The 13,195-nt window shown below is 36.0% G+C and overlaps 2 protein-coding genes across 14 annotated transcripts in view; one reads left to right on the top strand and one right to left on the bottom strand.

Annotated features, from left to right (window-relative positions):
• The window catches only part of LOC139963618 (uncharacterized), a 343,329-nt gene that overhangs the window by 21,676 nt on the left and 308,458 nt on the right, over positions 1-13,195 (bottom strand). Inside the window, exon 7 of one of the 2 annotated variants that reach the window (XM_071964581.1) lies at positions 9,393-9,448. The exons of the other annotated variant lie outside the window; for it this stretch is intronic. Within the exon in view, the coding sequence (XP_071820682.1) occupies positions 9,393-9,448 (56 nt within the window). The remainder of the gene's footprint in view (positions 1-9,392; positions 9,449-13,195) is intronic. 2 annotated transcript variants of the gene reach the window in all.
• LOC139963637 (uncharacterized) overlaps positions 1-13,195 on the top strand; it is a 664,171-nt gene that overhangs the window by 487,494 nt on the left and 163,482 nt on the right. The window lies entirely within an intron of this gene.

Genomic DNA, 13,195 nt, shown 5'->3' with positions numbered 1-13,195 from the left:
TTATTTGTACCATACGTCATGTTCTTTGTAACATACCTCATGTTATCTGTACCATACCTCATGTTATTTGTATTATATCTCGGTTTATTTGTAACATACCTCATGTTATTTGTAACGTACCCCATGTTATTTGTACCATACCTCGTGTTATTTGTAACATACCTCATGTTATTTGTAACATATCTCATTTTATTTGTAACATACCTCGTTATTTGTAACATACCTCATGTTGGTTGTAACATACCTCATTTTGTTTGGAACATACCTCATGTTATTTGTACCATACCTCGTGTTATTTGTACCATACCTCATGTTATTTGTACCATATCTTATGTTATTTGTACCATACCTAGTCACAAGGGTTTCTGACGTATACGTTGTGTTGTACGATACAAACATCCTGGACAAATAGCTCCTTGTCGTTGAAAAATGATTTTTTTTTTAAATACAATTATCATTACTTCAGTATGGAAACCTAGTCACTCCCCCCCCCCCCCCCTCCATTAGAATATCTAAGGAAGTTGTTTTTCATCTTTTATATGTCCATTTATAAATAGCAAATCAAACCAGAGAAAGTATGCTATTACGATAATTAGGCAATACATGGATTTTTATGACCGATTGTCTTTAATTGGGTTCAAGTTTACTGTATTAGAATAATGTCCTACAGTGTGACGTGTTATTACATTACCACTTCATTAATGCGCACACATCTACCTAAACATTTATGGTTATATAAGGTTTCGTTTCATGTTAAATTATTAATATAACACAACAACGGATATGGCTGCTTTAGGAACACATGAATATGGTTCCATATCAGATGAAAGGGCGTTGAAAGAGAGGAGTAGGGACAGTTAATGGTAAAATATGTAAAGTACTTTTCTAGCCCCAACAGAAATTTGAATGAAATAGAAAGCTCAGGATGATAAAATGGTGATGAAAACTTCGTAATATCGTCACAGAGATTTCTAACGTATACTGTGAGCCTGACAGGAAGTAGACACTTGACACCATGTAACAATGCGCCCATTTCAAGAGTGTCGGTAAAGAAAAGATCATTTATCTTAGATTACACTTTACCATACCGTGACCTGTATTATATACTAATGTCCCATAGCTCACTGATATGTCAGTTTAAAACAAATGCATTAAAAAAAATTCAACGGAATCTTTATGTCAATACCTTAAAGTTAGAAAATCACCAAGACTAGTTTGAAGTCTCTATAGCTATGCATACTGTAGCACTTTCATCCATGTAACCTAACATTTCTTAGTACATAGCGAATACCTATAGCAATATACTATGTATATGACTGCGTGCATTTCTGTTATACTAGACAGTCGTATCTGTAAATCAGCTTAGTCTGTATTTCAGACAAATCCCTCTTATGACATCGTCAAAGGTGATATGTCAGTGATAGCATTAATTATACCATGTTGATCTCGAGGGATAATTCGATCATCAATAACGGTGTATCAAAAAGATAAAATCAGATTAAAATATTCTCAAAATTATAATCTGTTACATTTCTATTTTATTTTCAATTCCTATTGTATTGAGTATACATGAACTATTCATATGGAACACGCACTGCATCCAGCACTTAAGGGTATTTTAGTTAAAGCCAATAGAAATTTATACAATCCTAATATCTTGCCAAAGAATGAAATAAAGCCATTCAGAATTATTTGCTTTGCTTTTCTGTTAAGTTTATTCAAACAGAATCACTTTTTTTAGAAACACAAGTTTTCAAGTATTTATTAACCTTTTACTTTCTTATCTTTACGCTTATATTAATGTACATATTTTTGTATTTCTTAGTCTTTGGTTCCCTTGTTTAGATATTTTATATTTATACTGGTGCTAACGGAAATGAAATGAACGATATATTCGGCTTTTGTAATAGATTCTGGTTAGATATTTCTTACGGAAGCTCTAAGTGTACATGTCATTTATACAACGGTATAGCAATATTATAATAGGAGCTATGAATTTGACCGCTTGTAATTAGCCTCAGCAGGCGATGAGATTAGAAACAACTTCAGCCCAAATTGTTACATGTATGAGAAGGTGAAGCTAGTTATGAAATATGTAATAGGTCTGATTTAAGTTCCGATGCTGGTTACAAAGCAACCATTTTTCTCATGAGTTGAAGCATTTTTTTTTTAATTAGTTGAAGCATTTATCCGATTTATAATAATTCATGAAACCTATGAAAGCTTTTGAGTATATTTGATGTCGATTAAGTTGATACTGTAAACGAAACCAGCTATGTGTTAATGCTACATTCGTTAAGTTACTTTAGTCTTGTCATCCAACCATTGCTGTAAACGGATCATCCAGCTTCTCCAAAGAAGGGTATACTGTACATCTAAGATGCTTTTAACAAAAAGCAGAAGCAATATACGGCACGGGCTGAGCATATATATATATCCGTGACGTAGTGTCTTAAAGAATAAAAAAAAAAACAGATTCATGCGCATGATCTTTTTCAACATTGTGTTCGTATACAGCGTCACAAAACTAGTTCTTTGGTTGCCATGGTATCTAGACAACAGAACGAAGCTGAAGTATAATTACCCCCACATACTGACCGGTATTCTTGTTGTGTAAATGTGCGTGGAAAGGGATTTAATCACAGCTCCACCGAATCATCGGAAATGATTTACTCCACAGAGCGAATCTGGTGCCACTAAAAAAAATATATAGTTGCAAGATCTTCTTCTACATTTTATTCCAAATCACGAATATAATATTTTCACAATGTACAAAATAGTCTTCAATTGTATTTCATTTTATCAATAAACGTATTCACCTCTTCCTTCATTAATATCAATCGCCAAAATGTCCAGCATAAGCACTTTGGAAAACGGTGAGTCTAATGTTCACCAGCAATTTCGTTTATCTCTGCACTCCACACACAAATAATTGGCAATGTAAACCAGTTCCTGGTATGATTTTAAAACCATACAAAAACAACAATGTTAAATCGCGCTGCTTCGCATCGATCACCATCCGTTACACTACCAGTTCATCCTCATTTCTGACCTAGATACTACAGGTATTTAATGTCCTATTCACATTAGTGTACGTTGAACCGTCGCAGAAACATTTACCTTGATAAATTTGAGTTAATAATTGAGTAAGATTGAACTTAGAAGAAAGAGTTGCAAAAGTGGACTTTTACAACTTCTGTAATTTGTGCTGTTTTTGCTACAATCTGCTGGATAAACGACAAATAATTCACTAATTAAGAGCAGTCACGTGATTGTGACAACATATCTAGATATTTTAGTTAGTTGCAGGGTATCCAATAATTCTTCGAATATTTCACGGTTTGGTCAATTTACAACATAAATGACGTGATAGGCAGCGTTATTTAATGGAAGACCAACTTCTCCTAACACCAGAGAAAACGAAAAAAATGTAACATAACCAGATATGTTTATACCTGCTAACAACGACAAATATGCAAGAGCAGCTACAGTAAGCTACATGGTCGGCTAAATGGACTGTTTTTACGACAACTGTTTGTGCTATGATGAGCATTTGCCCCGAAATTAAATGAACATAAACAAGAACGGTGCAACATGATTGACAACATTCTACGGTTTCATATTTAATGTACATCGAGACGGTGACGTAAAAGCGGCATATTTCAGTACATTCCTTTACATGAATACATCATTTGATTAAGATATTTGTTAATGTCATTGATTTTTACTACAGCTAAGTTTGGATTTAGAACTGAGAACATAACCAATGTTTCACGAGGATATAGTGGTACAGTATGTTGGGAACGTTTAGCAACGACGGTTATGTCAATTATGTTGTTTCAAAACCATACAAGCTATTAGTGTTCTACTAAATATTGAAATGATATGATCGGTTGTTAATTATCATACCGATGCTCGTGAATTATTTACAGAATTTATCTCAAAAACTATAGTTTAAAGATATGTATTTCTGTTCACTTCCAGATTTTTAAAAGTTTGTTTCTACGTTTGGAATAAACGTGATACAAACATGGGCGTCAGCAGGTTTCAGAAAGTGAGGGGGACACTATACTTTCTAAGCGGAGCGCCACCATTGGTTGGCGCGTAGCGTACCAGAAAATTTTGGGTACATAAGACCCCCTAGATCGCAGGAGACGGCCTTCCTGAGTCGTTTTTAGTTACATCAGAACCAGATCTGTGAGGAGAAATTTTGTCTCACAAAACTAAATTCCGACAGAAAGTACTGGTAAAAAGATGCCGTTCTGACACCAAGGGAGACGAATTACACAGCGTCCATCTCAAACGAAATATTGAAAAAGTGGCGCCGTCACCTCCGGGATGAGTGGAGTGGTATATATATAATACATGCATGTAGGTGCGAGACGTCAGTTGTTATGTTCCCAGGTACTTTAATAATAATAATCAGAAAAAGGCACCTCGCGCAGAGCGTGTGTAGCGCCTAGCCGGCACTCAACAATAAAGATCTACCATATCCGGCGAATACATGTAGCCTTAATTACTTAACCCCTACACCCCTATTCGTCCGTCCAGTCCAAGGGACTGGAGGTAGTGATATGAACATAGTAACTCATCACCATCTACCTTCTTTTTTTTAATAACTGCTCTGAAAAGTGGGTGGGACAAATGATATGATATCCCCTCCACTTTTGAAAGTGGGGGGACATGTCCCCCCCGTCCCCCACCTGTTGACGCCCATGGATACAAATGTTAACGTGAGTTGGTCCTCTATTATTTGGCGCCCTCAACTCTCCACCCCATCGTAGACACTAATGATCAGGAATGAATGAGGCTTGAATGTCCAATTGTCGCAACAACATATCTTTAACACTTTAAGATAATTATCAAAATACAATTAGCGGATGACAAATTAGGAATATTTAAAACAGATTACCAGTTACCGACTATATCGTAGTTGGAACAACTCCACTCCAACCCCCCCCCCCCCTTCGGATCCTGACTGCTTCAAAATCGTCTAATGTATGTATATTTGTGTCTGTTCAAAACACGCTGGAAATAATACGAATATTTGTCTTATATTCATATGTTATCAAATTATTGCATATGTTTTGGTTACCATGGTATCCGTACAACAGAACAACGAAGCGGGTTGAAGTATATGCATACTACTACAGAGTTTATTTCTTTTTCCTAATTTATTCTCATTTTACACGAATGCAATAATCACCACCCCCCCCCCCAAATCCCCTCTAAAAGAAAAAAATGAAAAGAAAGAGTATTAGATCGGAGTCCTTGAAATGTCAGTAATTAAAAAAGCTCCGCTTCCCTTTATATATATACAATTGACCAAGACCATGGCAAGCATTACCATTCATAAGAATATACCAGAGTTTATTGGTTTCAAATTAAAACAAGATCCGTCCTTTCATTATATCTAAGCCTGCTTAGACCCACACACCTATGTCAGTCACGTATACATTAATCTGGATAAATAATAATTTAAACAAGTGATCCTTCAAATCCCATAAAGCTTTCTAAGCAACACATTTAATTTATTAGCAAGATTTAATTCAAAGGGAAGAATACTAAAATGGATATTTCTAGCTTCTGCACTTTGTGTTGTTTTTGCTACAATCTACTTGTAGCAAACTTAACCGGAAAATGAGAGATAAGAACCTTGAAAACATGTTACTTTATTTTACCAAAACCATACCAGGAAAGATGAGAGTAGGCAGAGAATTTTGAGGTTTCTTGGAAACAAACAAATCAAACATGACAATTAATTTGTGGGACACAGTATTGTCTGAATCTGATTAAACGATAAATAACTCACAAGTAGCAGCCATGTGGTTGTAACAATATATCTAGATCTCTTAATTAGTTGCATTTAATTAGTTGGAATTTCCGACTGTCGCACTCTTATTTACCTAGGCCTATTCATATATTTCTGTGATTGTGAATGACCTTAAATATTGAAAAATTTCAATCACATTTACCACGTTTTCCTCGCCACTTTGAGAAATTGTATCTCGCGATCCTTATACTCCACCATACAAAACTTCGTATGATTTTGAATACTCTAAAAAAATGCCTAGAACTACCGTACAACGATCGCCAGCTTCAATTCGGTTTATTTATGTACTAATTTTGCTATTGGGTGGATTGACCCTGTTTGCTAGCTTCAAGTAAGTTCAGTTTATACCAGGGACGTAGCCAGGGATGTTAAAAACTGTTGAGCTTTTTGCATGGTATTTTGGCAGTGCTCTTTTGATCTGGAATACTCGTCAGCTTCGTTAACTCGATTATAATCGTAGGAACAATCAGGCCAACTGATTCAGCTACTTAGTTTGGCAGATGCAATTAGCTATTGTAGCCTATAGCCTATTACCAGCCTACAGTTGACCACTGCGTAATAAAATGCATATAGTCTACCTACCCTCACTCGATGGAGACTCTCGAAACGTATGCACAACGGCGACGACAACGTGCGTTCTCATCCTTTCTATGATTCGTCATAAGTTGTTGCACGAACAGCATGTTATGAAGCTAAGCTAGTAATCGTACGTGATACACGCTTCCTATAAATAATTATTACACTGCTAAATATGAAAGTTTATCTGTCCATCAGTTAAGTTCGTCAAATGTATTAAAGTCCAGACATATAAACAAGAATAATCCTACTGGAAAATTGTAAAAGAGCAATATGTTTGTCTTTCTGATATAATATGTAAAAGAACATGTAAAATAATTTTTCAAACCGGAAACAACATCTGCTGATAATATGATATCATATGACAATGATGAAACTGGCAAAACATTGCACCAGATCGCATGTAAGGACCTTCAATTGTTTTTCAAAATGTCTCAAAGGGGAGGGGGATACCCCCTTAGACCCCTCCCCCATATCAATCGCAAACTGTGCTCCCCCCCCCCCCTTGCAAATTCCTGGCTACATCGCTGTTATATGTTTTGTCCCTATGGTATACAATTAAACCACTAAAGGCTAGTCAGTAGTAGTTGTAACCGTTACAGTACGTTACTTGTACGTCTCACCGAACTCTTGAATCTTTGCCAAAATTGGTTCGTATTTTATATTTTCAGACAGTTACATCTTATACAGTTGTAGAAGATAGGTGTTAGACTATTTTGGCAAAATTTAGACTAGGATATATTTTATAGAAATAGTTCAGTTGATATTTTTTATTCGCGGAATCGGGCCCACATAATGTATAGCTAATTAGGAGTAGTAATGACCATAACAAAATCAAAAAGGTTTGAGATTAACATCAAATAACTAAGGTTTGGGCGGTGAAAAAAGAGTTCGGGTATTGGCCTAAAATTTAACTTCTTGATGATTTCCTTCATTTTTTGTTGTACAAATTACATTCTTCAAAGTATCGGCTTTTCCAAATTCCATTGGGCCCTAGGCTAGGTTTAAGTAGTTACAACTGATTATCTCAATTGTTCAGTGGCCGAGAAATCAATGATGCTGGGAAACCTCTCGATTTTACCACCATCGAAGGGTTGCACTTTCTTTAAAAATTATTGGGTAAATAATTTGGTGTATGTAACATGTAAGCGATACTTAGTATGTTCCTCCCCGCCCTAGGGATATTTCCTCCCGCCCTACGGATATTTCCCGGCTACGGTTTCGCATTGACAGAGTCAGGCTGACTAAAATTGAATATTAGCGCCCTTTACAGCTATTTTATATACATATGGCTGCCAAGAAAACACTACTAGTTTTTTGTCACGGTTGTAGTGGTTTTATCTGCGAACTTTGTCTATTCATCTTAGAGCAGAGTTAACTATCAGGTTATTAGTTAATACGGGTTGGCGTATACCGCCACCGCCATCGAATTTATATAAAGGCCTACGTGAGAAACGCAACCACTGAAAACTGTATGTTTTTGCAGTATGTTTTTATACTTATTTCTAAGAACTCTATTGGTCCTTGACGAAGATGAAAGGCAGATTGTTAATTTTTTGGTATTCACTATGTCGTCGAATATAATTTGTTGAAAAAAAAAAAGATTTCCCCAATTTTTACACTAACATAGCTTTTGTAGTTAGTAGTCTATGTAGCCTTCAAGCAGATAACTTATACTCAGTTGCTTACTTGCTTAACCAGAGTGATTAATAAGTTTGTGAAGTGAGGGCCAGTTGGTGCAAATGTATCGAGAAAAGTTCGGAACAAAAGTGCAGTCGCGAAAGATGGGGTGTCTGATCGGACCGTATCGTTGACGAGTAGCGCGGGTGGGGGCGGGGGGGGGGGATGGGTACAAGGCGGCAGTCGAAATTGTCTGGCTTCAAAACCCATCCAGTTTGAATTTCAGCCACTACTCCCCTTAATCATCAGGCCTTAGCTACGTCCCTGGTTGCAGGAGTATCCAGTTATGTGTAGATATTATATGGATTGGTCAAAGATATACCTATTACGTAACATGAAGCTTCATTTAATTTGATTAAAACGTCTACCCAGTGACTTAGTCCTCAACATTATTTGAGTTAAACACTACGAGAGTATAGAAACCAACTTAACACAAGTTTTAAGAGTCAAATTTCCCATAGATCTGTTCCTATTACTAACTTCCTAATTTTCCTCATCACCATTCTGTGCATTTGACCACTTTAATTAAATTTGATTAGTAATTACTTGAATCAAGACCAACAATTTACAGTAATATATCTGTTGGTGTTAAAATCATGCATGGAAGACCCACGTCTCACACCAACAGAAAAAAAAACTAAAAACTATAAACATGACCAGTCAAAACCAGGGAGCTGCTACGGTAACATACATGGTCAGTTAAACGGACTGTTACGACTGTTGTTATGTGCTATGATGAACAATTACACAGAAATTACAACAAACTTAACAAGACCTGTTCAACATGACGGTTTTATCTCAGAATAATCGTGAAGTTTATTGGATGCAAATTCACAACCTCGAATATTAATAAAACGGCATGTGTCAAAATAGACTGTATAATATATAGCAAACCTGTCCAAAAGTCAATCTTTTAGCTCTATCTATATGTTAACAATATCGACGGTCTCAAACTGACATAGACATTGTACGGGTGTGTCAATATAGAACTATGCGTTGTGAGTGCTGAATGAGATTCATTTAGACATTGTTTGCACGCAAGATTACATCCGCTCTCTCCACCCCCCTCCCAAACCGCACCACTCCTTGGAAGTAGGAGCGGGAACATGTCTGAAAGTTCTTTCTTTACATCGGAACTTCTAATATTACCAGCAACACGTTCACCTCACAGATAATGTATCACTATATTGATTTATTTACACTTATTGGGGACTGAAAACAGAGCTAGGGCAGCATAACGCAAACAAGCTGACCAGACTTGCATTATGAGCAATAGCTGAATGAAAGGTGAACAATCTCTTACCTGCCATTGACCGGTTTGTAGATTCAGACGACGAAAATGGTCGATAATATTCCAAACTGATGAAAAACATAGAAGAGAGATATGTTAATGATAAGTGCATACTTAATCTTTATTGGTCTGGAATGAAACCATCAATATATTCACCGGATTTATGTTGGCTCTCGATGATAACTTCATATCAGCTGAGTAATCAATCTGGTTGATTCCTTAACTTTGATCTTATCAGTTTACAATCATTATCATCTCAGTAGTGTAGATGATCAGTTTATAATCATGATATCTCAGTAAGATTACAGATTAGTTTACTATCATTATCATCTCGGTTTTATACCTAATCAGTTTACAACCATTATCATCTTAGTTATATAACCAATCAGGTTAGAATTGTTATCATCTCATTAATATAACTGATCAGTTGTACACTTATCATATATAAAACATGTGAAACAACTCAAATAAGAACAAATCTTCGACTAAATGAAGAAAAACCAATTCATGATAGTCGAGTATTCGATGCCTCTGATAAAGAATAATAATCCATGAGACGATAAACTGATCAGTGAATACTCAACATCAGTGACGTCATCACAGATCATGAAAGCCAATAATTTAAATGTTAATAACAAAAATAGTATTTGGATTTATGGATCTACAAGCGTAGACAAATCATCGTCATAATCACGTGGTCACATTTCCGACGTTCTGGGAGTATGTCAGTTGGGTAAACTAATGTTTAATATGTCTTGTTTCCAGCCACTTTCTTAGGTATGTTTGTTTTCAACTGTATTAAGTCTAAATACATCAATCTCTCTAAAAGTACCTTATATTGAGGAGGAAGGTTTGTATAATCTAACATATTGTTATTATGACTTGACATGCACAATTGTAATATTGAACAATAACAATGTCCAAATTTCTAAGAAGTTTTAAGAAACCTACATGAAAGTCTGTTATCGACAGAAGTGTTGATGGAGACAAAAAAAAACTTACTTGTAAACAAATATGAAAGAAAATATCATATTAATAAAAATTATTTTCTGTGTCGTGGTTTGTTTTTCAGATCAACAATAAGGCCGTGACAAAACTACAACACGAACTAAACAGAATTATCAGCAGCAATTGTATAACAATTACAATACTTGTTGAATTAAAATAGAACAGACCATTGTAATGTCCTTTTGTTCTGTTTGTTTACATTTTCTGATTCCGAAATTTGAATGCGAGCCTAAACTATCGCAGCCGATCTTACAAAGATGTCATAATTGCAGTGCGCACTCTATTAATAACCAGCCGTTTTACCGGTCCAGATCTACCTACCTGCTTGCTATATTTAAATACACGTCCCTAGTTTTACGGTTATGATTCAGTAACAATACTGGTGACGATATGACAATGCTCATTTCCACTAAAATCAAGAAACACGTATATACTTTGAATAACCACGATAACTTCTTTTTCATCATAGACTACCATAGCCAGCAGCATAGGTGTATCCATGGCAGTTAACTTGATCGAGGCGAAGGATGAATACTTTCTCTTAAGCATTACTTGTATTTATCGAGTAAGAACATTTCCCAAACACAACGTATATAACATTACAGTAAGACACACCTGTATACAGCAGCTCCTAAAGAAAAAACAAAAGAAAAAACAAGACCACAACAACCAACGAGTAAATAGCATTTAAGCAAGAAGCGCGGCGTGAAATATTTAAACATCCCCTGCTGCACCCGACCACTCGCCTGTATTCGTTTCTGCTAAGTAATGCGTTCGTTTGGTTTTAACTAACGTAAACGACTACAATAAATACATGATCCCCATAACCTCTACAAATTCTTGTAGACGTATGTAGTAGTGTTTGCACGGGTTATCCGGGTACCCGGGTACCCGCCCGACGCAATACTACCCGGTTCCTAATTTATTACCCGAATCCTACGCAAAGTGTGATTTTCAAAAAAAAATTAAAAAATGCAAATCTGCGGTTAGGCAGATTCCCCATTGACTTAGTGTGGTGTTAGGCTACCATGTGGTTGAAGATAACAGCAATAACGAAAGTATTCCATGGATATCTTATAACTGCGTCACAACTTCAGCTAATAAACAAATGGCTATGCTATAGATTACCCCATTGACTTAGTGTGATGTTCGGCAATCATGTGGACGAACGTAACAACAATAATCAATGTGTTTCATGGATATCTTATAACTGCGTCACAATTTCAGCGAATAAACAGATGGTTAGGCTTAGCTAGATTTCTCATGCATTGACTTAGTGTGGTGTTAGGCTACCATGTGGAAGAAATGATTATTTATTCATTCGTTTATTTCATAGAAGGAAAGGCTGACAAGGAATTTTACGACATGTTTATGGATTATAGAAGGGATAACTAAAAAATAATAATCGCAAGTGGCTTTTTACTAATCGTGTATTCCAAATGCGATCAAATTGCGCGAATCGCGTAATCTCGCGGCTAATGCTAACCCTGGGCTTGCATAATAGATAGTAGTAGTACAATAACTGAGTTAATGGGATATTTTATGGTTTGATCCAATAGACGTGGAGAGCAAGCATAAGCAGCGGCGGCAGTGCGATGTTAACAACATTACTACCAATTAGTAGTTATGTTAATTATATTAGGTAATTAACAAGTTTATGACAGAAAAAACACAAATAGAAATTATTGAGAAAGGTATACCTTACCTTACACATACGTTTTTGAACATGAAAACATTGTCAGTAGAGAATATATTTCATTTATTGTAGCATTTAATATGTAATTTCTTAAAAATCGTGATACACGAGGGTAAACAATTTTTTCCCGGGTACCCGGATACCCGACGGGTAACGGCTCTCGGGTACCCGGTTCCCGATTTTTGGACCCGTGTAAACACTAGTATGTAGACAAGATGGTGGACAATACAATTGAAAACACTCAATAATAAAACATTGCTGATCTTTTGTTGTATGTAAGCGTTGATCGATGAATAAGACTACTGAATCGTATATCTATTCTGAATCCCTCTCTTAACTGATACTTGCAAGATCATTGGTTACTCTAAGAAACACAGTAAGCTGCCTTACTATAAATATTGAATCTTTCTTTATAACATTTTAGCATCTCAGCGAAATTCAAAGAAAATGTTAAGTTCAAACTGCGACAGAAAACGCGCGTTTTATGGAATAAAGTATACATCGTTACCTCATTAAGTAATATACCAATGAGACACTGTACCGAATCGATAAACAGTATGTATACCGATGGCTTGAAAATGAAACTAATACTCCTCAGATCAAAAAATGGAACCTATTTTATGAACATTTCGCTTTGCATGCAGATTTACAGACTAAAAAATGTATGAGATATTTTTGTGGATAGTTTAATGTTATCAAAGGGTGCGATGCCAATTCCTCGTAAGATGCAAAACTTGTAGAAAGAGTTGTCAGGAAGAAGCTTAACCATTGTACAGAACGTTTCTCAGAGCCGAAGCGGGTTCGAGGGGCTAAAGCCACGGGAAACAGCATCAATTTTAGATATTTCGTGATCTCTTATAGTGAGTTCAACCACAAATCTTCACATAAGATAAAGGAATTGAATTTCGCTGGAATATATTTAAAGCACTGGTTGGTTCCACGAGGGGAAGCCCTTGAAGTTTTTACAGTTGGTGATATTCCTTGTTCTCTCGTAGCGAATTTAAAGCACCAAAACACAAAACAAATGTTATAAATTAATTATAGTCCTCTAGAATGTATTCCAAGCAGGCTGGTGGGGATCCGCTGGACTTAAGCTGCAAACGCTGCGTTT

This window comes from Apostichopus japonicus, chromosome 22, assembly GCF_037975245.1.
Source record: "Apostichopus japonicus isolate 1M-3 chromosome 22, ASM3797524v1, whole genome shotgun sequence".
Taxonomy (NCBI): domain Eukaryota; kingdom Metazoa; phylum Echinodermata; class Holothuroidea; order Aspidochirotida; family Stichopodidae; genus Apostichopus; species Apostichopus japonicus.
Note: the sequence above shows the minus strand (reverse complement) of the source record. Positions and strands in the feature narration are given on the sequence as shown.